The sequence below is a fragment of the Nerophis ophidion genome, linkage group LG17 (genome assembly GCF_033978795.1).
Source record: "Nerophis ophidion isolate RoL-2023_Sa linkage group LG17, RoL_Noph_v1.0, whole genome shotgun sequence".
Taxonomy (NCBI): domain Eukaryota; kingdom Metazoa; phylum Chordata; class Actinopteri; order Syngnathiformes; family Syngnathidae; genus Nerophis; species Nerophis ophidion.
In genome coordinates this window covers 50,660,023-50,687,352 of record NC_084627.1, presented here as the reverse complement: position 1 = coordinate 50,687,352, position 27,330 = coordinate 50,660,023, and the positions used below count along the sequence as shown (strand labels likewise).

Sequence of the window (27,330 nt, the reverse complement as noted above, 5' to 3'; positions counted from 1 at the left end):
ACTCACGTCTTCGGCATGTCACCTTGTGAGCCACTGCACTATGAACCACTAAGCTCTTCAAACTGGGAGGGACTGGAAGGACTGGGGGGGACTGGAAGGGACTAGTAGGACTGAGAGGGACCTCAAGGGACTAGAAGGACTGGAAGGACTGGGAGGGACTGGAAGTGACTAGAAGGACTGGGAGGCACTAGAAGGACTGGAAGGCACTAGAAGGACTGGAAGGCACTAGAAGGACTGGGAGGGACTGGAAGGACTGGGAGGGACTGGAAGGAGACACCGTGCAAGTTCATTGACTGTCCACTAATGAAAACAACTCTGCACATTTCCTAGAGTTCATATAAATGCATCATGAGTTTCCACCGTCAGTCACTTACATGAACTGGTTTTGTTTTTTTAAATGTAATTAAAAAAACTAAAGACCAGATTCTTTGATTCCACAATTTTCAAAAACAAATAAGGCAAAGGCAAAAGCAAAATATCTCCTTGAATGAACACTTGATGCATATAATCACAGCAGTATGATGATTCTATGTGTCTACATTCAAACATTCTTCTTCATACTGCATTCATATATGTTACTTTTAAACTTTCATGCAGAGAGGGAAATCATAACTAAGTCAATTTACCAAAAAGTGTATTTATTAAACAGTTATTGGCACAGTGGCACAAACATTCATGTCATTTCAAAACAGAAAGTGCAAGATTGTCAGAGACATTTTAAAACAAGCTATGAGTGCACTTTTGTGCATGATGTCAGTAAGATGACATATCAAAACAACACTAAATTAAAGTGCACTTTCTGTACAGAATGCCACTACAATAGTTTGAAACAAATAAAGAGCACTTTTGTGCATGATGTCACACAAGATATTTCAATAAGTGTCAAATAAAAATGAGCTGCATAATATAAAATCAAATCGCTATGTGGCAGGTTCTTGTGGACGTTATCTCCTTATGTTGTTCACTATTTTTTTCAGACAGTGTTGATGTGGAAATAGTTGCTTCAGTATTTTGTTGGTGTGGCACCGAATGGAGATGTTGGACATGCGGAGTAAGCACTCTTCGTTCCCTAGCAGGTGACTTTTCAAAAGATGCTACATATTAGCAGTAATGCTACTTTTTGTAGAAACACTTTTGCTTCACACAACTTATTACGGTTGTCTGTTCAACATCTTCCCGCTTGAAGCCATACCACCACCAACATCTTCCCGCTTGAAGCCACACCACCACCAGGCGATGGGAATTAATTCAAATTCTAAGTCACAGCAGCTCAGACGAGGCACCAAGCAGTGTGGGCGGGGAGCGTTTCCACAGAGTGTTTTCAGAGCGGCCAGCTTGAAATGCAGGTGTCAGGGACACACTCGGATGGAGATTTTTACAAGAAAATTCTAAAGCTTAATTATATATCTGATTGTAGTATAATTTTTTTTTTTTTGTACCCTTCGCGTTCATATTTCACTGTTTGTTCCATTTTTGTTGTTTCGTTTGATTGTAAAATATGTCGATCGAGAGGAGGTGTGACTTTCATATGTTGTCAATATTCAGTATTTTATCTTTCATAGTTGATATTGTAAGTCTTACATTCTTCATTTTCATGTACATTCTGAGTGTCTCATTTATTAAAAAAAGAGTAAAATTCCAGAGGTCTATCATAACATTTTTAGCATTCAATCAGACATTATTGTAAGGTTTTGTATTAATGTTCCTAAAAATAGATAAACCGGCCCCCAGACACTATTTTTATTCTCTGAATATGACCCCCCAAGTCAAAATAATTGCCAAGGCCTGCTTTAAGAGGAAATCTACCGCTCATCGAAATATTTATTTAGGTAAAAACATCATAAGTTACATTACTAACATCTTTATCAAGGTGTGATAGTAATCCACATCTTGTACTATTATGCATTATTAGGAAGCAGACACACACACACACACACACACACACACACACACACACACACACACACACACACACACACACACACACCATCAATGGCAACATATGTAAAATATTTCAGGTATGCAAACCTGGCGGTGCAACTTCTTGTGTGACACATACTAATCTCTATCCTCTTCGTGTGTCCCTAAAATAAAACTACAACAGTTTGAGTTTATTAATCTTTCTGTCAATCACAAAAGTGCTTCTACTCTAACAGACGCTTTCCTTATCGATATTTTCAGCAGCTTAATTTCAAGGGATTCCCAGACGTGTCGTGAGGTACATTACTGCCAGTTCAAAGTAACGTTACTGCTAGACTTGAATGTTTATTATTGTATTTTATCGAATATAAGGGGCACTTCAAATCTTCTTTCCCCTCAAAACTCGCCAGTGCGCCTTATAACCCGGTGCGCCTAATGCACGGAATAATTCTGGTTGTGCTTACCATCCTTGAGGCAATTTTATTTGGTACATGGTGTAATAAGAGTGACTAGTAGATGGCAGTCAAACATAAGAGGTACGTGTAGACTGCACTATGACGGCAATGTGACTCAAGTAAACAACACCAACATTGTATATGTTCCTTTGAAAATATAGAACATGACACACGGCGTTTGAAAATCCCTCAAAATGTTTTAGTACGACTTTGGTAAGCTATGAAGCCACACCACTTGATGTGCTGCAACATATTATTATGGTGTGTATAAGGTAAGACATTATCTGCCACTTTGATTCGCAATATTATGCAAAAGCAATTTTTCTAACCTTCTGGTACCTGCTGATCTGTATTTGGGATCTGCATAAATCCTGAAAAATTGCACACGTCCGCCTTTATACTAAATACAGTATCGGCTCTAATAATCAACCCGACTGACTGTTGACCCCGTAGTCGGACTGTTGCCAGACTTCGCTTCAAAATACACTTGACGGGACTTAAGATACAACCACGGTATTTTGTATATGACAGAAATAAAAAACAAAAACAAATGTAAATATATAAAAGCAATACCTGCTTTTTGAGGCAGCTGCTTGCAAGAACACTAGTATCATACAACGCTGATATCATACAAGCTGTGGATGGCAACACTGGCAATGTTGTAATAAGTACAGCAAGACTTTTGGAGGTGGGATTATTCCTGATTAATCCAAATTTAATAGTGTGATTCATCCGATTTAAAAAAAAAAGAGTAACACTAATAAAAATACAACCAAGTGTTAAGACACTTCAGCAATAGATAACGCAAAAACATAAACTTGACCACAAAAATCACTCCACACGCCTAACCGTACACTAGTGTTGTCCCGATACCAATATGTTGGTACCGCTGACGGTACCAAAATGTATTTGGATTTGTACTTTGGACTTATCGGCTGCACGATCGCAGCAGGCTTACACACACACATGCATTCACAAAAATATACGCCACACACACATACCCCACCCCAATCGATGTAAATCCCAAAGGGGTGATGGAGGGATGTGCAGTTCCTGAGAGCTGCAACCTGCTACCATGGCCCCGCACTCCCTCCCCTCTGTTGCTAGATATCTCCAGATGTACCTTGTAATATGTGTATGTGCTTTGCTATGGAGGTTTTTTTGCCACTCCAGACTGGGCCCCTTTTTTTACTTAACCTTTCCCAGCGTTTACCTTTTTCCCATCTTTTATGGGGCGACTTGTGGGGACCCATCAGCCTTCCTGTTCTAGAACCCTGTACACTGTTTATTTGTCTAATCTTGAACGGGTTTGTGCTGAAAACAAAGTTGCGTTGTACTTGTGCAACGACAATAAAGTCCTGATCTATCCTAGTTTGGATGCTTTACATATTTTTTGGATGACACCACAAATTTGGGTATCAATCCGATACCAAGTAGTTCCAGGATCATAAATTAGTCACGTTCAAAGTCCTCATGTGTCCAGGGACATATTTCCTGAGTTCATAAACATAATTTACATTTTTAAAAACGAAAGAAGATTGTGTGATGCTAAGAAACATTGATGTGATCATAGTAGTTTTGACTATACGCTCCTGTACTTGGTATCATTACTTGGTATTCATTTAACATTAATTAATTAACATGGACCCCGACTTAAACAAGTTAAAAACCTATTCGGGTGTTACCATTTAGTGGTCAAATGTACGGAATATGTACTGTCCAATACACTAAAAAAAGTTTCAATCAATCAATCAATCAATCAAAAAAACAGTGGATGTCAGGTGTAGATCCACCAATGGCGTTTGTTTACATTCAGGAATGGTGGTGAGCTACGGTGTGTAGTGAAGCATGTTTAGCTATTCCTTGTCCAGACCAGGGATGGATGTTAGCTGCTAGCTAGCTAGCCATGTCTTAAAGCGCCTCTTCCTAAAGGGCGTTTCAGTGTTATAACTTCACCTTAATAGTTAGTTTTTAAGTCAAAATACGTTTGTTCTCCCTTTTCTGTCTACACACTGTGTCTGTTTGTAAGTACTCTGTGATTGTGCGCTGCCAAACATGCTGCTCTGCTCGTAAAACCAACAATGACAGGACGTGACGACGACGGTATAGCGGTGCGATACTAATACTTGTATACCGCACAACCCTACCGTGCGCTGGCGTTACATTGGAATTATACGACAAATAAGTATACAAACACATGGCAAAAAAGGGCAATTAGGATAATCCATAATAATGGTTAAAGAGAAAATGCACACAGAGGAAAATCAAGCACTGTGATAACATTGACAAATTTAAGAAAATATATTCATTATGTGATAAGTTAATAGCTACAATATTTTATATTCTTGTATTCCCTCATTCAGTATGTACAGTATTGCTTCTGTTAGCACTACTTCCTGCATTAATTAGTTCCTTATGCAAGAAGATATTTATTTATAATACTACAATAAGCAGTACACCTATTTTACTCCGTCTTCTAGAATCCTTTCTTTATTTCCATGAACCTGCTGTCTTTCCTTCCCGATCATGACTATACATGTTGTATGTGCTGTGTAAGTACTGTAAGTACTGTAAGTAAGTGCTGTGTAAGTACTGTAAGTAAGTACTGTAAGTAAGTGCTGTGTAAGTACTGTAAGTAAGTACTGTAAGTAAGTACTGTAAGTAAGTGCTGTGTAAGTACTGTAAGTAAGTGCTGTGTAAGTACTGTAAGTAAGTACTGTAAGTAAGTGCTGTGTAAGTACTGTAAGTACTGTAAGTAAGTGCTGTGTAAGTACTGTAAGTAAGTGCTGTGTAAGTACTGTAAGTAAGTGCTGTGTAAGTACTGTAAGTAAGTGCTGTGTAAGTACTGTAAGTAAGTACTGTAAGTAAGTGCTGTGTAAGTACTGTAAGTAAGTGCTGTGTAAGTACTGTAAGTAAGTACTGTAAGTAAGTGCTGTGTAAGTACTGTAAGTAAGTGCTGTGTAAGTACTGTAAGTAAGTACTGTAAGTAAGTGCTGTGTAAGTACTGTAAGTAAGTACTGTAAGTAAGTGCTGTGTAAGTACTGTAAGTACTGTAAGTAAGTGCTGTGTAAGTACTGTAAGTAAGTGCTGTGTAAGTACTGTAAGTAAGTGCTGTGTAAGTACTGTAAGTAAGTACTGTAAGTAAGTGCTGTGTAAGTACTGTAAGTAAGTGCTGTGTAAGTACTGTAAGTAAGTACTGTAAGTAAGTGCTGTGTAAGTACTGTAAGTAAGTACTGTAAGTAAGTGCTGTGTAAGTATTGTAAGTACTGTAAGTAAGTGCTGTGTAAGTACTGTAAATAAGTGCTGTAAGTAAGTACTGTAAGTAAGTGCTGTGTAAGTACTGTAAGTACTGTAAGTAAGTACTGTAAGTAAGTGCTGTGTAAGTACTGTAAGTAAGTGCTGTGTAAGTACTGTAAGTAAGTGCTGTAAGTACTGTGTAAGTACTGTAAGTACTGTAAGTAAGTGCTGTGTAAGTACTGTAAGTAAGTGCTGTGTAAGTACTGTAAGTAAGTGCTGTGTAAGTACTGTAAGTAAGTGCTGTGTAAGTACTGTAAGTGCTGTGTAAGTACTGTAAGTACTGCAAGTAAGTGCTGTATAAGTACTGTAAGTAAGTGCTGTGTAAGTACTGTAAGTGCTGTGTAAGTACTGTAAGTAAGTGCTGTGTAAGTACTGTAAGTGCTGTGTAAGTACTGTAAGTACTGCAAGTAAGTGCTGTATAAGTACTGTAAGTAAGTGCTGTGTAAGTACTGTAAGTAAGTGCTGTGTAAGTACTGTAAGTACTGCAAGTAAGTGCTGTATAAGTACTGTAAGTAAGTGCTGTGTAAGTACTGTAAGTACTGTAAGTACTGTGTAAGTGCTGTGTAAGTACTGTAAGTAAGTGCTGTGTAAGTACTGTAAGTACTGTAAGTACTGTAAGTAAGTGCTGTGTAAGTACTGTAAGTAAGTGCTGTGTAAGTACTGTAAGTAAGTGCTGTGTAAGTACTGTAAGTACTGTAAGTAAGTGCTGTGTAAGTACTGTAAGTAAGTACTGTAAGTACTGTAAGTGCTGTGTAAGTACTGTAAGTAAGTGCTGTGTAAGTACTGTAAGTAAGTGCTGTGTAAGTACTGTAAGTAAGTGCTGTGTAAGTACTGTAAGTAAGTACTGTAAGTAAGTGCTGTAAGTAAGTACTGTAAGTAAGTGCTGTAAGTAAGTACTGTAAGTAAGTGCTGTAAGTAAGTGCTGTGTAAGTACTGTAAGTAAGTACTGTAAGTAAGTGCTGTAAGTAAGTGCTGTAAGTAAGTGCTGTAAGTAAGTACTGTAAGTAAGTGCTGTAAGTAAGTGCTGTGTAAGTACTGTAAGTAAGTACTGTAAGTAAGTGCTGTAAGTAAGTACTGTAAGTAAGTGCTGTAAGTAAGTACTGTAAGTAAGTGCTGTAAGTAAGTGCTGTGTAAGTACTGTAAGTAAGTGCTGTGTAAGTACTGTAAGTGCTGTAAGTAAGTGCTGTGTAAGTACTGTAAGTAAGTGCTGTGTAAGTACTGTAAGTACTGTGTAAGTGCTGTGTAAGTACTGTAAGTAAGTGCTGTGTAAGTACTGTAAGTACTGTGTAAGTGCTGTGTAAGTACTGTAAGTAAGTGCTGTGTAAGTACTGTAAGTACTGTAAGTAAGTGCTGTGTAAGTACTGTAAGTAAGTACTGTAAGTACTGTAAGTGCTGTGTAAGTACTGTAAGTAAGTGCTGTGTAAGTACTGTAAGTACTGTAAGTAAGTGCTGTGTAAGTACTGTAAGTAAGTACTGTAAGTAAGTGCTGTAAGTAAGTACTGTAAGTAAGTGCTGTAAGTAAGTACTGTAAGTAAGTGCTGTAAGTAAGTGCTGTAAGTAAGTACTGTAAGTAAGTACTGTAAGTAAGTGCTGTAAGTAAGTACTGTAAGTAAGTGCTGTAAGTAAGTACTGTAAGTAAGTGCTGTAAGTAAGTGCTGTGTAAGTACTGTAAGTAAGTACTGTAAGTAAGTGCTGTAAGTAAGTACTGTAAGTAAGTGCTGTAAGTAAGTACTGTAAGTAAGTGCTGTAAGTAAGTGCTGTGTAAGTACTGTAAGTAAGTGCTGTAAGTAAGTGCTGTATAAGTACTGTAAGTAAGTACTGTAAGTACTGTAAGTACTGTAAGTGCTGTGTAAGTACTGTAAGTAAGTACTGTAAGTAAGTGCTGTGTAAGTACTGTAAGTAAGTACTGTAAGTAAGTGCTGTGTAAGTACTGTAAGTAAGTACTGTAAGTGCTGTAAGTAAGTGCTGTAAGTAAGTAGTGCTCAGTAGTCAGTGCACACTGCAGAGATGCTCATGGTTGCCCAACAACATTTTGGAGGGCAGCCATGGGAACCTGCATGAAGTAACATATCGGGTTGCTACTGACAACAAACGAAAACGGTTTATTTAAGTTCTACTTTTGCTGAATAGTGTTTTTCTTTAGCATACATGCCTTCAATCGCTCATATTTTGATACTTCCCTATTCCTGCACAGCTACAGCCCAAATATAAGCTGTCACATGAAATGGAGTCAAACCAGTTTGTTCTGTGTTGACCAAAAATGGCAGCTCTCGAATTTTAACCTTTTAGGGTCAAGGCAAGTGTTGCCTTAAAAGGAGGGCTCATATTTTAGGGCACCAAGACAAACATTATTTTCATTCCAGGCAGGGGCCCCAAAGCAAGCATGCATGCACACACATATACATATATATCTATACATACTGTATATATATATATATATATATTATATATATATATTATATATATATATATATATATATATATATATATATATATATATATATATATATATATATATATATATATATATATATATATATATATATATATATATATATATATATATATATATATATATATAAGGGCTGGGCAACGATTACAAATTTTAATTGAAGTTAATCGCACTATTTCTTTGATAAATCGCGATTAACTGCATTGTATACACAAAGCCCAATAATGAATTCAAAAGTAGTGTGTAGTGCACCTTTATTGGAATATTCTCCCACATGAACAAAAGCGCCAAAACATTTGTTGTGCAAACACAATTTTAATCAGTCCTTGTTAAACAGTAGCAGTTAAATAGCATATTTGATGAAAATCAACTCAAAAAAGTTAAATACAAACATCCATCCATCCATTTTCTACCGCTTATTCCTTTTCGGGGTCGCGGGGGGGCGCTGGCGCCTATCTCAGCTACAATCGGGCGGAAGGCAGGGTACACCCTGGACAAGGCGCCACTTCATCGCAGGTAAATACAAACATTTAAGCTTATTGCCACTGCCAGGGTATTTAAGTTATCCTGTTTGTTATGGAAAATAAATATAATCTACATACAAATCTCTGAGCCACAATCATAACATCTGAACAGGCAATTTCTGAGGTAACAGCAGAAACATTTTTTTTTATCAGGGATCTTATGTTTAAAAAACCTATATTATAGGTAGTGGGCTGTTTTAGGGAATTTTTGATCAAATGATCCGTAGTAGCAATATTAATAATGTTGTGTTTATTCTGCGTAGTGCACTTAAAATAATTATGACCATATCTAGGAATTGATATGATGGGAATTTTCCGATTGTTTGCTTGGTGCTTTGATAAACTGAAGGCATCATATACATGGTACTATATTGTGATGTTATGAGCCAGGGAAAAAAAGAACTACCCTACCCAGCATGCAACAGGAGTGAGGAGCATGCGCGGTAGCCCGGTATAGGTTGTGTCGCCATGACAGCATCTTGTATGTTGTGATATGCACGCTCTGAAAGCAAACGTTAAGAAGTCAGCCAACACTCCTGGTCTGCATTATTCATAAATAGACAGACAACACATATACTGCGCTGCTTCACAGGCCGCTGGATGTAGCCGGCAAAGTATTCCCATGCTAGCTAGCCGCTCTAGCAAGCACGCCTCATTCAGTCCAAAACGGCCCGATCTATCCACATCCAGAATTGTCTGGCGGTCGTAAGTGATCCCGGAGTGACCACGCTGTAAGCCAGCCATGACATTTGCAGAATTGTCCGGTATTTTTGCCAAATGTTCCATCTTTACCAAGAACCCCTCCACGCCGAAATACATCCGAGGGACGCCATCTTGTTAGGCGTTAACAAAATAAAAGCATGTAAAGAACATACGCAAATATGCGATAAAATAATTGTCGGCGTTAATAGATTGATGAGTTAACGCGTAATTAACGCATTAATTTGCCCACCCCTAATATATATATATATCGATGCATACTGTAACGACCAGCTGGTTGTAATATTTTACGCGTAGATTTGAAGTCCGTTTTTTTTTTAGCAAATTCCTTCGAGAATTTCTCAAAGGTTTAACGCATTTCTCGGCACAAGACGCCACCTGCTGTTGAAATGTGTAATTACAAACAGCTGTATGATAACCACATAAAGCGTGGTTAAGATACCTTGTTAAGATAAGAGTTATGGCACCTCGAATTGACAATGAATCTAAATAAATGTTTTACAATATGCTTTTGATAGTTAAGTGAACAACGTGCAATAAAATATGTAAAATGTGTTTGTATTTTGCCAACATGGTCGACTCATATGTTAGAAAAACATCAACACAACCTGTTCTGTCACCTTGAGGACACATGGGATAAAAAGGGAGATAAGGTGATATAACTGACTATGATGTACAGAACAGAGGCGATTTAATTATTTTATTGCAAATTGTAATTTATTTTTTTGACAAAACCGCTCCATCATTCAACTGTTGGTTTCTGGTAGCCGGTTAAAAAGAGTGAATAAGGAATGTGTTGTTTATTAGATGTAATGTTTAAGGTGATAAACGCAGTCGAGAAGTGACGCTGCCGAGAATCGAACCCACGTCTCGTGAAATAAAATGTGCAGTTTGTTGTCATTCTTTGATTCTATTGGCATTTTAAAATCTTCTTTTATTCTCGATCCAAATTCCGAGCTGACCACAACTCTCAAAAGCCCACAATAGAGCAGTTTATGAGTTGTCAAATCTCCCAGCAAATCTGAATCGCTCTAACCTGCCCCCCACTTTCCTTTTCTGCTCATCGCCGTCTTTGCCATTAAGATTCTTAAATGAAAATAACAGTCATTAAAAAAAATGACAAATATAAAATTTTGTATTTGAATCATCATTTATATGTATTTCATATTGTTTTCTGCATGTAAACCATAGCCATTGTCTACATAACGGGCATGATTTAACAATGGTTTGAGTGTACTAAAACACCTGCAAACCTGATAGCACATGCAAAGCTGATCGAAGAATTGTGTGCAAAGTGGATTTTGTTTAAGTGAGAAGAAGGCGACCAAACCATTTTGAGTCGCAGTCTTGATTAAAATGCAGAATATATGTTGATCATCAAAACACCCAGAATGTTGGGAGGAGAACATGCAAATATTAGTATTCAGCACACGCAATGTGATTTATTAACACTCATCATCGTTTTGGGAGCAGTTTTATTTGACACCTGCAAAAAGGATGTTGAAACTTACAGTGCTTGGAGAAGATCTTCTGTCCTACGTGTGTCTTAACAAATTTGAATGGTCGGAAATAAAAAAAATATTGGACATATCGTCTATTCAGCAACATTATTTTATATTTTTACAGCTGCTAGATGACTTCAGGGGCTGATTAAAGAAAATGCAATTGATGTGTGTTGGTGTGCTTTAGTGTTTAATGGTGTTTTTTTTTGTTTTTTTAATGATGTTCGCCTAAAAAATAACGTAGTATCGAAAAGTACTGAAAAGTATCGAAAAACATTTTGGTGTTGGTAGCAAAATATTGGTATCGGGACAACACTAATCTGGTCTTGATATCAATAGAGGATAACTTTTTTTATACACTTGTTTAAGAATGTTATAGGTGTCTAAAACATTGTTGTTATAGTAACAAAGTTTTAAGATAGCATTTGTTTTTAAAAAATTATTTACAAACCAAATTTGATGGAGTGACCAAAATGATGTTTGATGACATAGTATCACTAATGTATGCAGGGAGAATGTGTTTCACTGCAAAAGAAGATGGTTCTGCGTTTAAACTCCTTCACCTTTGCATCGTTTACATCACATTGAAAAGTAGAACATGGACACAAACAACAACAACAACAACAACAACAACATCCACTCTTCAAGCACCGCAGTCCCTACCCAGCCTGCGCCCACTCGGCCCTCTGACGAGGCTTAATGAGTAATAAGCACAGGGTGACCACGGTTTTGGAGTCAAGCCAACACTCCCAGATGCCAAATTGAAGCCTGGAGGTACTGCATAATGCAAAACAACACTCATTAAAACTTGACAGGGGAAAAAAAAAACAAAAAACAAGGCACTAAAAATGCAAAAAAAATCACCAAGATGCATTTCAGAAGAAGCTCGGTCGCGGTTTCTCCACGGCGGAGATGAATAATTACAACTCTCCAGCGTCCATTAGCAAAATAAATGACATAAAATGGGCTTGGAGAACGTTAGCTGTGGAGCAGAAGCAGTAAGTTGAAGGCAGCTTTGGAAAGGTAAATGAAATACTACTAACCCTGTTTCCATATGAGTTGGAAATTGTGTTAGATGTAAATATAAACAGAATACAATGATTTGCAAATCATTTTCAACCCATATTCAGTTGAATAGTTCATGTTTTCTTTTAACAACACTCAATAAATGTTTGGGAACTGAGGAAACTAATTGTTGAAGCTTTGAGAGTGGAATTCTTTCCCATTCTTGTTTTATGTAGAGCTTCAGTCCTTCAACAGTCTGGGGTCTCTGCTGTCGTATTTTAGAATGAAGGTTTTAGATTGGCCTTCCCTAAAGTCCTGACTTAAACGTGTGGACAATGCTGAAGAAACAAGTCCATGTCAGAAAACCAACAAATTTTGCTGAACTGCACCAATTTTGTCAAGAGGGGTGGTCAAAAATTCGACCAGAAGCTTCCCAAAAGTGCCTTATTGCAGTGGAACTTGCCAAGGGACATGTAAGCAAATATTAACATTGCTGTTAATACTTTTGACTCAGCAGATTTGCTCACATTTTCAGTAGACCCAGAATACATTCATAAAAAAAACAGTCATGACATGTTCTTTACGAGTGTATGTAAACTTTTGATCGCGACTGTACAACCTGCTATCAAAGTATTCAACAATTTTCTCAACAAAAGAAGAGAAATATAATCTTAGAGTAAAAAAAATATTTAAAACCTTTGTATGCACATACAACACTTAAGACCTTCAGTATATCAGTATGTGGAATAAATGATGGAATGGATTAAGCAAAGCAATCAAACAATGTACTAATATGATCCACTTCAAGAAACTCTTCAAACCTAAAGTGTTGAACCATGATAAACTTTCTGAATTTATGTCATCCATTTATTCACTTTCAAGATAATCTTACTCATCTCACCTTATGAAATATAACTTACTTCCCCAATTATTATTTAATTGTTGTTGTTACTTATGGAATATATTGTGAATAGATTGAGAACAGGAAGTGAACAAAGGTTTTAGCGACTGCTATGTAAAGAAAAAGGGGTCAGATTAAATAAACTCTGCTTCTTCCTACTCCTTTTCCAACATGTTGAATAGAAAAACTGGAAATTGTGACATGTTGTATGCTTGCATGTTCCAAATCAACTCATACATGTTATGATTGGGAAGAAAGGTGTCATACAATAATGCGCATGTAGAAACAACATTTCCTGGCAATAAAACAGCTTTCCTGCAGAATAGAAGGAACAAAGTCAGGGCAAAAAAAAGAGGCTCTGTCAGTACTTTTGTATGAGCTCTGCTTCAATGTTTTGTGAGGCTCCTTTCCCACTAATCCTGTTCAGCGGCTTTACAAAAGTGTGAGTCCGCACAAAGTCCTACGACATCTACAGCAGACACTAAACACTACACCACTATGTCTATTTAAGCGCACACCAGTCGGATGGCAATGAAGCCCCATCGGGTCAAACATCAACATTAATAACTGATGCAAAAATAAAGCTTCAAAATATGACAGATAGATGCGAATGCAACAAGTTGAAGTCGTAACATGTTGAATTGAGAAATAGTATAAGGGAATTCCTGGAATTTGGGGAAAACTGGAAATTTTTCTGTCCTGATTAAGAAGAATGATTTGAGGGTGGAACGTCGAAATTTGTGGAAAAATGTGGAAGGAGTAGTCGCCAGAAAAAAAGGTGGAAATAAGGCTTTGGAAAAGTAGGAATTCTGGAAAATCCTGGAAATGTTTTTAAGTTGTAAAATGGGAAGTTTGAATTTCCAGAATGATGGAATGTGTTAAAGGGGAACGGCTTGAAAAATGGGGAAGTTGTGGAACTTTGAAGACAGTCCCTTTGATTTCAACTGGAATTTCAGAAACATTTGGGAATTTCGGGAAATGCGGGAATAAAAAACTTAAATGGTCAGAATGAGTTGAAAAGGTTGATGTTGGAATTTTTCAAAATCGGTCGAAAAATGTTGAAGTAGTAACATGTTGAATTGAGAAATGGGATTACGGAATTCCAGAAATTTTGGGAAAACCGGGAATTCTTCTAGTCACAAATAAAAACAAAAAAAACTTCTTTTTTTTTTGTCCTGATTAAGACGAAAGATTTGACGGTTGAAATGCGTTGAAAAATGTGGAAGGAGTAGAAAAAAGGGTGCAAACAGGGCTTTGGAAAAGTAGGCATTCTGGAAAATCCTGGAATTTTTGGAAGTTGGAAAAGGAGAAGTTTGAATTTCCAGAATGGTGGAATGTGTTGAAGATGGAAGGGTTTGAATTGGTTGAAAAATGTGGAAATTAGAATGGGAAAAAATGTCCCAGAAAACCTGGAATTCTGAGAATTTTTTGGAATTTGTCAGGGAAAAGCCCGCGATTCCTGAATAGGCTCAATAGTTTCAAGTTGGAACGGTTTGAATCGGGTGAAAAATGTGGAAGGTGGAACGCGCCTAAATCTGAAGGAGGAGGAGAAGGAGAAGGAGAAGGAGAAGGGGGAGGAGAATAATAATCCATCCATCCATTTTCCACTGCTAATTCCCCTTTTGGGGTAATAATGTGAAGTGAAGAGAATTATATTTATATAGCGCTTTTTCTCTAGTGACTTAAAGTGCTTTACATAGTGAAACCCAATATCTAAGTTACATTTAAAGCAGTGTGGGTGGCACTGGGAGCAGGTGGGTAAAGTGCCTTGCCCAAGGACACAATGGCAGTGACTAGAATGGCGGAAGCAGGAATCGAACCTGCAACCCTTAAGTTGCTGGCACAGCCGCTCTACCAACCGAGATATGCCGGAAGAAGCAGCAGGAGGAGCAAAAGAAGAAGAAGAGGAGGAAGCAGCAGAAGAAAAAGAAGGAGCAGGAGAAGAAGAAAAAGCAGGAGGAGGAGCAGGAGAAGAAGAAAAAGAAGAAGAAGGAGAACAAGAAGAAAAAGAAGAAAAAGACGACAAAGAAGATGAAAAAGAAGAAGAAGAAGCAGGAGAAGAAGGAGCAGGACCAGAAGAAGAAGTAAAAGAAGAAGAAGAAGAAGAAGGGGGAGCAGGAGAAGAAGAAAAAGAAGAAGGAGGAAAAGGAAAACAAGAAGAAAATAAAGAAGAAGAAAAATAAGTAAAAAGAAGACAAAGAAGAAGAAGAAGCAAGAGAAGAAGAAAAAGAATAATAATAATCAGGAGCAGGAGAAGAAGGAGGAGGAGGAGGAGAAAAAGATAGAGAAGAAGGAGAAGAAGAAGGAGGAGGAGGAGAAGGAGAACATCAACATCATCAGGCAACATCAACCCTTTACTAATACCCTCCTCCATTCACATCCCATCTCCCCGGATTGTAAATAACCTAATGTAAATAATCAAATGTACTTCTAATGTATATACTTGTTCTTATGCTATGTGAACTCACTATGTTCTCTGCTGGCTGTACATATCCTACACTGTTTCAATGTCCACATTTCTCTGTTGATGCAATTGTTGATGACTGAAGTACTGATATCAACTAAAACCTCCTCATCCCACCCCCCGGATTGTAAATAATGTAAATAATTCAATGTATATACTATGATGATTAATCTGTGTGATGACTGTATTATGTTGATAGTATATATTTGTACCATGAATTGATTAACGTGGACCCCGACTTAAACAAGTTGAAAAACTTATTGGGGTGTTACCATTTAGTGCTCAGTTGTACGGAATATGTACTGTACTGTGCAATCTACTAATAAAAGTATCAATCAATCAAGGAGAAGAAGAAGAAGAAGAAGAAGAAAAGGATTATTATTGGCTTTATTTAACAAAAATCTCTTAGGGTACATTAAACATGTTTCTTATTACAGTTAAGTCCTTGAACAAAATGTTAACATACAAGACATTTGTCTTTTAGTAGTAAGTAAACAAACAAAGTCTCCTAATTAGTCTGCAGAAACATATTGTGTCATTTATACACTTATTATTTTGTCAACATTATGAAGGACAAGTGGTAGAACATTAATTATTAATCTACTTGTTCATTTACTATTAATATCTGCTTACTTTACATTAGTTATGGATGGTACCACAAATTTGTGTATCAATCCAATACCAAGTCGATACAGGATCATACATTGGTCATATTCAAAGTCCTCATGTGACCAGGAACATATTTACAGAGTTTATAAACATAATATACATTTTACAAAAAATAAATAAGATGTTATGATGCCAAAAAATAGCGGCATAATCATAGTCTTATTGACTAGATACGTGACTGAACTTGATATCATTACAGTGGATGTCAGGTGTAGATCCATCAAAGGAGTTTGTTTACATCTTGACGCCGGTGTAGTGAAGCATGTTTAGCTATTCCTGCTCCTGCAGGGACGATACTTGTCAGAAACTTACTTTATTTGTCGCCATGGAGACCAGGACTAGTGATTTAGAAGTCGACGGCAGATGGACGTAAGCAACTAGCTTGCTAGCCATGTCTTAAAGCACTTCTTCCTGAGGGCGTTGCAGTGTTACAACTTCACCTTTATTGTTATTTTTTTAGCCAAGTCCGTTCTACCTTTTCTCTCCACACACTGTCTGCTTGTGAGTACTCTGTGATTGTGTGCTGCCGAACATGCTCCTCTGCTCATAAAAGCAGCAATGTTGCGACATGACTTCGGAGCGGTAAGTTTCAGAGACGGTATCGTACCAAAAATGATCGCAGTACTGTACGAATACCGGTATATTGTACAACCCTACTGTACACAATAACAGAAGGAAGAGTAAACAGACAATTGATACAGACTTAATGATCATATTAGACCCTTCTCTCACATATCATGGCCAACTTTTCACGGTGCAAAAAGAGTAAAAGGTGTGCCAACATCAGCCTGAGTGCTTCAAGCACGTAGCAAAAGACTCACAAAGACACTCATGTGCTGACAATCAAATATTGCAAGTATTTGGAAGGAACAGAATGTTATGTGAGCGCTCCAAACTATTTGCTGTTTGTGCACTCACGCCCTCATTCCTGACATGCCAACTACGTCCCTCTGACTTCCCGTTTACCCATGATTCAACTTCCACGTCACACTCATCACACTCTCATTAGTGCCACCGTGCAAGCTTCAACACTGGAGTCTAAAGTATGTCAATTATATGAAGCAGCTGCTAATAAAACCCGCGGATGGGAGGTTTTCCAAGTGTCGTCTTTTACAAACCCCGTTTCCATATGAGTTGGGAAATTGTGTTAGATGTAAATATAAACAGAATACAATGATTTGCAAATCCTTTTCAAGCCATATTCAGTTGAATATGCTACAAAGACAACATATTTGATGTTCAAACTCATAAACTTTTTTTTTTGTGCAAATAATCATTAACTTTAGAATTTGATGCCAGCAACACGTGACAAAGAAGTTGGGAAAGGTGGCAATAAATATTGATAAAGTTGAGGAACGCTCATCAAACGCTTATTTGGAACATCCCACAGGTGTGCAGGCTAATTGGGAACAGGTGGGTGCCATGATTGGATATAAAAACAGCTTCCCAAAAAATGCTCAGTCTTTCACAAGAAAGGATGGGGCGAGGTACACCCCTTTGTCCACAACTGTGTGAGCAAATAGTCAAACAGTTTAAGAACAACCTTTCTCAAAGTGACATTGCAAGAAATTTAGGGATTTCAACATCTACGCTCCATTATATCATCAAAAGGTTCAGAGAATCTGGAGAAATCACTCCACGTAAGCGGCATGGCCGGAAACCAACATTGAATGACCGTGACCTTCCATCCCTCAGATGGCACTGTATCAAAAACCAACATCAATCTCTAAAGGATATCACCACATGGGCTCAGGAACACTTCAGAAAACCACTGTCACTAAATACAGTAGGTCGCTACATCTTTAAGTGCAAGTTAAAGCTCTACTATGCAAAGCGAAAGCCATTTATCAACAACATCCAGAAACGCTGCCGGCTTCTCTGGGCCGGAGATTATTTAAGATGGACTGATGCAAAGTGGAAAAATGTTCTATGGTCTGACGAGTCCACATTTCAAATTGTTTTTGGAAATATTCGACATGGTGTCATCCGGACCAAAGGGGAAGCGAACCATCCAGACTGTTATCGACACAAAGTTGAAAAGCCAGCATGTGTGATGGTATGGGGGTGCATTAGTGCCCAAGGCATGGGTAACTTACACATGTGTGATGGTATGGGGGTGCATTAGTGCCCAAGGCATGGGTAACTTACACATCTGTGAACGCACCATTAATGCTGAAAGGTACATACAGGTTTTGGAACAACATATGCTGCCATCGAAGCGCTGTCTATTTCATGGACACCCCTGCTTATTTCAGCAAGACAATGCCAAGCCACATTCAGCACGTTACGACAGCGTGGCTTCGTAAAAAAAGACTGCAGGTACTTTCCTGGCCCGCCTATGAAGCCTAAAATACGACAGCGGAGACCCGGACTGTTGAAGGACTGAAGCTCTACATAAAACAAGAATGGGAAAGAATTCCACTCTCAAAGCTTCAACAATTAGTTTCCGTAGTTCCCAAACGTTTATTGAGTGTTAAAAGAAAAGGTGATGTAACACAGTGGTGAACATGCCCTTTCCCAACTACTTTGGCACGTGTTGCAGCCATTAAATTCTAAAGTTAATGATTATTTGCACAAAAAAAAATGTTTATGAGTTTGAACATCAAATATGTTGTCTTTGTAGCATGTTCAACTGAATATGGCTTGAAAAGGATTTGCAAATCATTGTATTCTGTTTATATTTACATCTAACACAATTTCCCAACTCATAAGGAAACAGGGTTTGTAAAACTCTGATGAAAACATCCCTAATTTGAGACTTCAGTGAACTAAAAGTGATGAAAATAGTGAATACTAGGGGTGGAACGGTACGTGTATCTGTATTGAACCGTTTCGGTACGGTTCATAGGTGTACTGAACGAGTTTCTAAGCTAAAGTCTTAAGCTGCTTTGCTTCTTCTGCCTCTGTGTCAGCAGCCAGCATTGTCCCACCCACACAACCATCTGATTGGTTACATATATAGCGGTAACAACCAATCAGCAGTGTGTATTCAGAGCACATGTAGTAAATGCTTCAGCGTCGAGCAGATAGGTGTTTAGCAGGTGATCATTAGGCAGCGTACTCTCCCCAAATGATAATAAACACCTCCCAGTCAACTACTACTAACATCACTATGAGCCCGTTGACCTTCTAGAAACTTAAACTGCAGCTCAGCTCGCTCGCAGTTCTGGCTTGAGGTGAAGGCTAATTAGCTTTTAGCGTAACATTAGCTCATTTTGCGGTGTGTGTGTTTTACGGACAGAAAATCTTTGAACTGCAGGGTCCCTGCTATCACATGTTGATAAAAATATAACATTTACATAATAAAAATCAACTACAGGCTTCCCAAACGCTGTAATAAATTAAGCATGATGAGTTGACTTGAAACTGTTTAATGTTGCACTTTTTATATGTAGAAGAAAAGTTGTGTCATGTTATTTAATCCGAGCAACAATTTGAGGCAGTTTAACGTTGATTAACAGGGGCAGAATTATTGTAGTGTTCCCAATGTTTAAAAGGATAAAGCCATTTTTTACAAACTTGGTAAATAAATAACCCAAAAATGTATACTTTGTTGTTTTCTTACTGTACCGAAAATGAACTGAACCGTGAACTCTTAACCGAGGGACGTACCGAACCGACATTTTTGTGTACCGTTACACCCCTAGTGAATAGTGATAATAAGTATCAGAATGGAGACATCCCTAAAGCTAATACAAATGATGACTGTGGAGTGGATGATCAGTATTGGACTCGGCAGCATAAAACCCTCATCAGAACATTGTAAATCCAATTAATCTGTTCCAAAAATGTTTCGCAACAGTACATTCTTTGTTGACAATCAAATCAAACAAAAAGTGGGCCCTCAGAAACTCAAACTATCTAACACAACCTGATTTTCTTCCTCCCTCACTATAAAAATGGCATACCATCAATTTCAACTTCAAAATGTAAATTAATACGGACTAATAGGTTTAAAATGAAATGTTGATCTCCTCCAGTAACCCCCCAGGATTTGTGGTTTTTGAGATCTGATCCACTAAATTATCAACATCTCCGATTCCTCCTGGTTAGCCAAACATAATTGTCAGGTTACGATGACAGGTAAACCAGCCAAAAATAAATCCATCCTGGATCTGTTGTCTGTGTAGTTCGCATAAAGCAATGAAGATGAAGGCAGAAAAACTCTAATGTGAATTTGAGTAATAAGAGTTTGTTCTCGAATGAGACAAACATTTTTCCTTCAACCACTCGATTTTGACCAGAATCTAAAGGCCTACAGAGAACATGTGATTGACCATGAATTGATTAACGTGGACCCCGACATAAACAAGTTAAAAATGTATTGGGGTGTTACCATTTAGTGGTCAATTGTACGGAATATGTACTGTACTGTACTGTACTGTACTTATAAAAGTCTCAATCAATCAATCCCGATGTATTTGATGACAACTAAACAGCATTCATCAGAACTCATGAGCCCTCCACCGAGTCTAAACTGACAAGATTGGACCAACACCAATGTCTACATCAGGCCTGGGCAATTATTTGGACTCGGGGGGCCAAATTTAGAGGAAAAAATGTGTCTGGGAGCCGGTTCATCTATTTTTAGGAAAACTAATAGAAAACCTCACAATAAAGTCTGATTGAATGCTAAAAATGTTATGACAGACTGCCTTAAAAACGGAATGGAATTCTATATGTTTCTATGAAGGATAAAACTTTGAATATTGAGAACAAATGAACGTCACACCCCCTCTCCATCCACATATTTTACAATCAAGCCAAATGCAACAAACTCAGCGAAATATGAACATGAAGGGTAAAAAAACAAAAAACATCTACAATCTGATATATGTGATACATCACTAAACTTTAGAACTTTCTTGTAAAAATCTCCTTCCACGTCTGTCCCTGACACCCACATTTCAGGCTCTGGAAACACTCTGTGGAGACACTCTGTGGAAACACTCTGTGGAAACGCTCCCCACCCACACTGCTCGGTGCCTCGTCTGAGCTGCTGTGACGTAGATCACCATAGTAACTAGTAGGGTTGTACGGTACACGGGTGTTAGTATAGTACCGCCATACTAATGAATCATATTCTGTACCATCCCGCCTCTGAAAAGTACCGGTCCGCCACACCCTAACATTTTTTGTCAAAATAAAACCAATAATGCAATTTTTTTTAGTCCCCTTTATTTAGAAAAGTATCGAAAAGTATCAAAATAATATTGTTATCAGGACAACACTAGTCACTAAAATATCATACAAAAGCTCAGATTCCAAGAATGTATATATGTTGTATAGTTGAAGACTTCCGGTGGTTAGAAAAGATGAGTGATCATCATGATGGCAGCAACACTTTCCATCTTAAAGATTTTTAAAAAATTTGGGAATGTCCGGCGGGCCAGATTGAAAAGCTCAACGGGCCGCAAGTTTGCCCATAATTTGCCCAGGTCTGGTCAACATTTTCAGAATAAAAACAACTTTCCTACGCCTGATTTGAGTCATTTCAGTCAGTGCAATAATTATTGCAAAATTAACTGTTATTTAAATGTGTAAAAGTGACTTAAAACAAATATTTGGATACTCACCAGACCAGAATCAAATAGTTCTTGGTACCACGTACCCAAAAAAGTAAATGGATACTTGGAACTTTGGTGGTCATAACCATTAGATTTTACTTTATTGACATTGATTTCCTTTTTGAGTCAAAAAGTATCCATGTACACTTTTATGTGAAGTACAGTCAAAAGTTCAAATACACTTGTAAAGAATATATTTGGCTGTCTTGAGTTCTCAATCATTTCTACAACTCTTATTTTTTTGTGACAGAGTGATAGGAGCACATAGTTGTTGCTCACTAAAAACTTTAATGAAGTTTGGTTCTTTTATGAATTTATTATGGCTCTACTGAAAATGTGAGCAAATCTGCTGAGTCAAAAGTATACGTACAGCAATGTTAATATTTGCTAACATGTCACTTAGCAAGTTTCCCTGCAATAAGGTGCTTTTGGTAGCCATCCACAAGCTTCCTCTTGACAACATTGGTGCAGTTCAGCTAAATGTGTTGGTTTTCTGACATGGACTTGTTTCTTCAGCATTGTCCATATGTTTGAGTCAGTACTTGTACCTTAATCCTAGCCTGATTTAGCCATTCCTTGACCACTTTTGAGGTGTGTTTGGGGTCATTGTCCTGTTGGAACATCCAATTGCGCCAAAGACCCAACATACGGGAATTCATTTTAGGTTGTCCTCAAGAATTAGGAGGAACATGGGGATGGGTCAAATTTCACCACACTTAGTGTGTGTGTGTGTGTGTGTGTGTGTGTGTGTGTGACAATCATTGGAACTTTAGCTGTAACGACAGAAGTGTTAACATAGTGCTGCACAAATAAATAAACACAAGTAATTTAGCACTTTACGTAAAAACAAGTAAAAAACTAAATCAACTAAATAGCATGAAACAATCAAACACACAGAGGAGCACAAGACTCACGCTGATTTAAAAGCCAGAGAATAAAATTGGGTTTCAAGACAAGACAACATTGAACAGTGGGGGCCATTCTGACATGAGGAAGCAGATACTTCCATAGTTTAGGGCCAACTAAAAAGAAGGCCATTGAGCTAAGTTTTAGGCCCCACAAGTTGGAACTGGCCCTCGGACTTCAAAGCTTGAGTTGGATCTTACATTTGGATGAGGTCCATGAAGTACTTTGGGGCCAGTCCTTTCAAAAGCTTTAAAATCAAACAGTAAAATTTTTAAATCCATCCTAAAAGTCGTGCCGCAGAGTTCTGGACTAACTGTGAGTGTGAAAGTGCATTTTGCCTTATTCCACTGTAATGTGGAATAGTGTAGAAGTGATGAGATAAAAGCGTGCATGACCTGGTCAAATTGTAAACAGATAGAACATATTTATTCTTTGATAAAAACCGAAGATGACAAAAACTTGATTTAACAACAGCGTTGATTTTTTGTCCAATTTATAACCATTGTCTATCAATAGTCCAAGGCTGGCGGCGTACAAAGTTCTTAAGAAAGTCCAAGTGGAGCCAAGGGTCACTTGTTGCCCAACAGCACAACTTCAGTTTTTCTCTTTTTTGGCTTTAAAAAAAATAAATTCTGAGCCAACCAGGCCTTGGCATCATTTAAGCACTCAAGTTAGCACCAGGGCGGGTCGGCATAAAAATGATTAAAGATGCCATACTTTCTGAACATTGCACCTAGGGCAGGGGTCTCACTCACTTTACCTGGGGGCCACTGGATGCAGAGTCTGGGTGAGGCTGGGCCGCGAGAAAAGATTTCCTAAAAAAATGTTTGCATACTCCTCAGCATGACGTTTCAAATTGTATTCTTTGTGCACCGCAACTTTTTCTGTGCAAATAAGACACGTCGGGGTGCTGCTGTGCTCAAAAATTACATTTGCATCTCCCACTTTTCCTGGAATTGTCTTTACTCATCACTAACCTTTCTCTATAAATATGTAAATATGATATAAATACGTATATATAAAATCGAGTCCATGGTTCTCGCCCGGAAAAGGGTGGAGTGCCATCTCCGGGTTGGGGAGGAGACCCTGCCCCAAGTGGAGGAGTTCAAGTACCTAGGAGTCTTGTTCACCAGTGAGGGAAGAGTGGATGGTGAGATCGGTGCGGCGTCTTCAGTAATGCGGACGTTGTTGTGGTGAAGAAGGAGCTGAGCCGGAAGGCAAAGCTCTCAATTTACCGGTCAATCTACGTTCCCATCCTCACCTATGGTCATGAGCTTTGGGTCATGACTGAAAGGATAAGATCACGGGTACAAGCGGCCCAAATGAGTTTCCAAGTCTCTCCCTTAGAGATAGGGTGAGAAGCTCTGCCATCCGGGAGGAACTCAAAGTAAAGCCTCAGCTCCTCCACATGGAGAGGAGCCAGATGAGGTGGTTCGGGCATCTGGTCAGGATGCCACCCGAACGCCTCCCTAGGGAGGTGTTTAGGGCACGTCCAACCGGTAAGAGGCCACGGGGAAGACCCAGGACATGTTGGGAAGACTATGTCTCCCGGCTGGCCTGGGAACGCCTCGGGATCCCCTGGGAAGAGCTAGACGAAGTGGCTGGGGAGAGGGAAGTCTGGGTTTCCCTGCTTAGGCTGCTGCCCCCGTGACCCAACCTCGGATAAGCGGAAGAAGATGACCACGCCAATTGACCACACCACCACAAATAGATGCCTGACCTGTAGGAAACACTGTATCTACATTCCTACTCTCACCTATAATCATGAAGTGTGGGTCATGACCAAAAGAATAAGATTGCGGACCACAGCAAACTTTACTTTAGTAGGCTAACATAGCTAATATAGACACTTACATCATGTGTTGTCTCCATTATAACACTTATAAAGTCATTTTGATAGTAGGCTAATATAGACACTTACATCATGTGTTGCCTTCATTATAACACTTATATTAGGTTTTTCTTTTTTTGCGGCTCCAGACAGATTTTTTGGGGTATTTTTGGTCCAATATGGCTCTTTCAACATTTTGGGTTGCTGACCCTGTATTAAGACTTTGTGATATGTATATCAATGGGGGGAGATGGCAGAATATATTGTAGTGGGCGGGTCGGGATCAAACATTTCAAGTTCATGTGAAGCAGGTGAACTGTAGTACCATATATACACACCACAAATATACACACCACAAATATACACACTTTATGTCGGAGAAACAAAACTGTTCTCGGTTTAGATGATCTGCTTTAAAGAATGTCCAAAGAAGTTTTCTTTGGCAATCATGCTGGAACTTCCAGCCTAAATTTAACAACATACCAAAGTACAAGACTAATATTTTACTTTTACTCTTGTATTTTGTTGATTACATTCTGTGGTTCTCACTTAAATGTCTCTATGTGGTACTTCATCTAACTTCATACTCTTGTAATCAAATTGGCAGGAGGCGAGTGAGTGATGGAATGTGGAGAGAAAGGACAAACTGGATGGAAGAAGGGAAAAAGAACAGAATGAAGGCAGGAGTTGCAGAATTTTGATCTCGGTATTTGTCAAATCCTGGTTACGGCCTTGGCTGGAGGAAAAGCATGGAATACTGTGTACAACTTTTTGTCTGCAAAATATATAATCAAATATATATATTTTTTTAGCATTTATGTTATCTAGGAAAAACATCTTATAAATAATATCCAAATATTAATCTTCTTAATGCATTGCGAAGTGAATTATATTTATATAGTGCTTTTTCTCTAGTGACTCAAAGCGCTTTACATAGTGAAACCCAATATCTAATTTTTACATTTAAAGCAGTGTGGGTGGCACTGGGAGCAGGTGGGTAAAGTGTCTTGCCCAAGGACACAACGGCAGGGACTAGGATGGCGGAAGCGGGGATCGAACCTGCAACCCTCAAGTTGCTGGCACGGCCGCTCTACCAACCGAGCTATACCGCCCCTAACCTAGAATGTAGGTCAGCTACCTGTGGCTCTTTAGCACCTTGGAGCTTTTTCCAAAATGGAAAAAGAAGGGAGGAAATATATATATTTGTTGTTTTAATACTGTTTTTTCAGGAGGACGGACATGACACAAACCTTCCTAATTGTTAGAAAGCCCACTCTTTAGTAGCTTTGTGTTTATGCTTCACTGATGGCATTATTTGGCGAGTTGTCCTGCTAATTTCAGCGGCCCTTGAACTCACCGTTGTGTGCACTGTGACTTAACATTTTGTTTACATGTGTAACTTTCTCCAACGCTGCCAAAGAAAGACCTATTTTATGCCACTCCTCCTTAGTCTCATTTTGTCCACCAAAAGTTTTATACTGTGTGTGAATGCACAAAGGTGAGCTTTGTTGATGGTATTGACTTGTTGTGGAGTGCTAATCCGGCATATTTGGTCAGTGCATGACTGCAAGCTGATCGATGCTAACATGCTATTTAGGCTAGCTGTATGTAAATATTGCATCTTTATGCCTCATTTGCAGGCAGATTTGAGTTCATTTAAATTTCCCTTTCTTGTGTCCTCTGTGTATTTAATTTATATTTACATTAACTGTATGTAATATTGGCTGCCATGTTGCTCCAGACCACATCAAACAGTACCCAGCTTGCAAAGATTGTAATAAATCCATTAGAATTAGACAGCCTGCTGTTTCCTTTAACTTGGACACACACATCTATTTATACTTTTGACCATTTTAAGACAGAAATTTCCAGGAGTTATATCACCCTCTTGAGAAGTTTTACTAATGTTTTCCAATGTTATAAAAATGTGTAGAATAAATATAATATTTCAACGTTTCTGTCAACGAAGATTTGCATCAGCCTGCGACACAGTTCTTTTGATAGTAGGCTAATAAAGCTAATAAGTCACTTACAGTACACTTACAGTCATGTGTTGCCATCACTATAACACTTATGTACGTGTTTTCATTTTTTGTGGCTCTAGACTGAATACTTCTTTGTATTTGTGGTCCAACATTTTGGGTTGCCGACCCCGGTTATAAAGCCACAACACAACCATTTTCAGCTACAGCATGATTGCAAAAGCCACAACAAATACAAACGCCACGCTACAACAATAAGAAGAATCAACACAATGTTAAGTCACAAAGGACTAGGGCTGGGCGATATATACTGATATACTTGATATATCGCGGGTTTGTCTCTGTGCGATGCAGAAAATGACTATATCGTGATATTCAAGTATAGGTTCTCACAACTGCGTTGAGGTAGCGAAATGTCCAAGGTGTACTCCGCCTTCGGCCCGATTGTAGCTGAGATAGGCTCCAGCGCCCAAAGCCACCCTGAAGGAAATAAGCGGTAGAAAATGGATGGATAAATGCGAGCATTACAATACAGGCTCTTCTCACTCATTCTCGTCTCTCATAAAACAAGCGCACCTTCTTACATACGTCACGGAGCAGAGAGGTAGCGGCATGGGTGATGTTAGCTGTGGTGCGAGTGGTAATGCGAGAGAAAGAAGGTGCGAATCTAGTAACAAACGAAGGAAGAATTAATTCCCAAGAAAAACAGCAGGGGGTCAAGTGTGGGGCAAAGGTGTTGCTACAAAAAGTAGCATTACTGCTAATATGTAGCATCATTTGAAAAGTCACCCGCTAGAGAATGAAGAGTGTTTGAAACTCCGCATGTCAACATCTCTGTTTGGTGGCACACCAACAAAATGCTGAGGCAAACATTTCCACAACAGAAGGAGATAACGTCCGCAGGAACCTACCACATAGCGAAGGACATACATTATTTGATTTCCTAATACGCAGCTCATTTTTATTTGACACTTATTGAAATATCTTGTGTGACATCATGCACAAAAGTGCACTTTATTTGTTTTAAACTATTGTGGTGTTCTGTACAAAAAGTGCACTATAATTTAGTTTTTTTTTTTACGATATGTCATCTTAGTGACATCATGCACAAAAGTGCACTCATAGCTTGTTTTAA

General features: G+C 38.4%; 1 protein-coding gene across 1 annotated transcript in view; it reads right to left on the bottom strand.

Moving 5' to 3' along the window:
- The window catches only part of LOC133536556 (uncharacterized), a 115,409-nt gene extending 88,689 nt beyond the window's left edge, over nucleotides 1–26,720 (bottom strand). The window contains exon 1 of the mRNA XM_061877184.1: nucleotides 26,589–26,720. Within this exon, the coding sequence (XP_061733168.1) occupies nucleotides 26,589–26,720 (132 nt within the window). The remainder of the gene's footprint in view (nucleotides 1–26,588) is intronic.
- Between the last annotated feature and the right edge of the window lie 610 nt (nucleotides 26,721–27,330).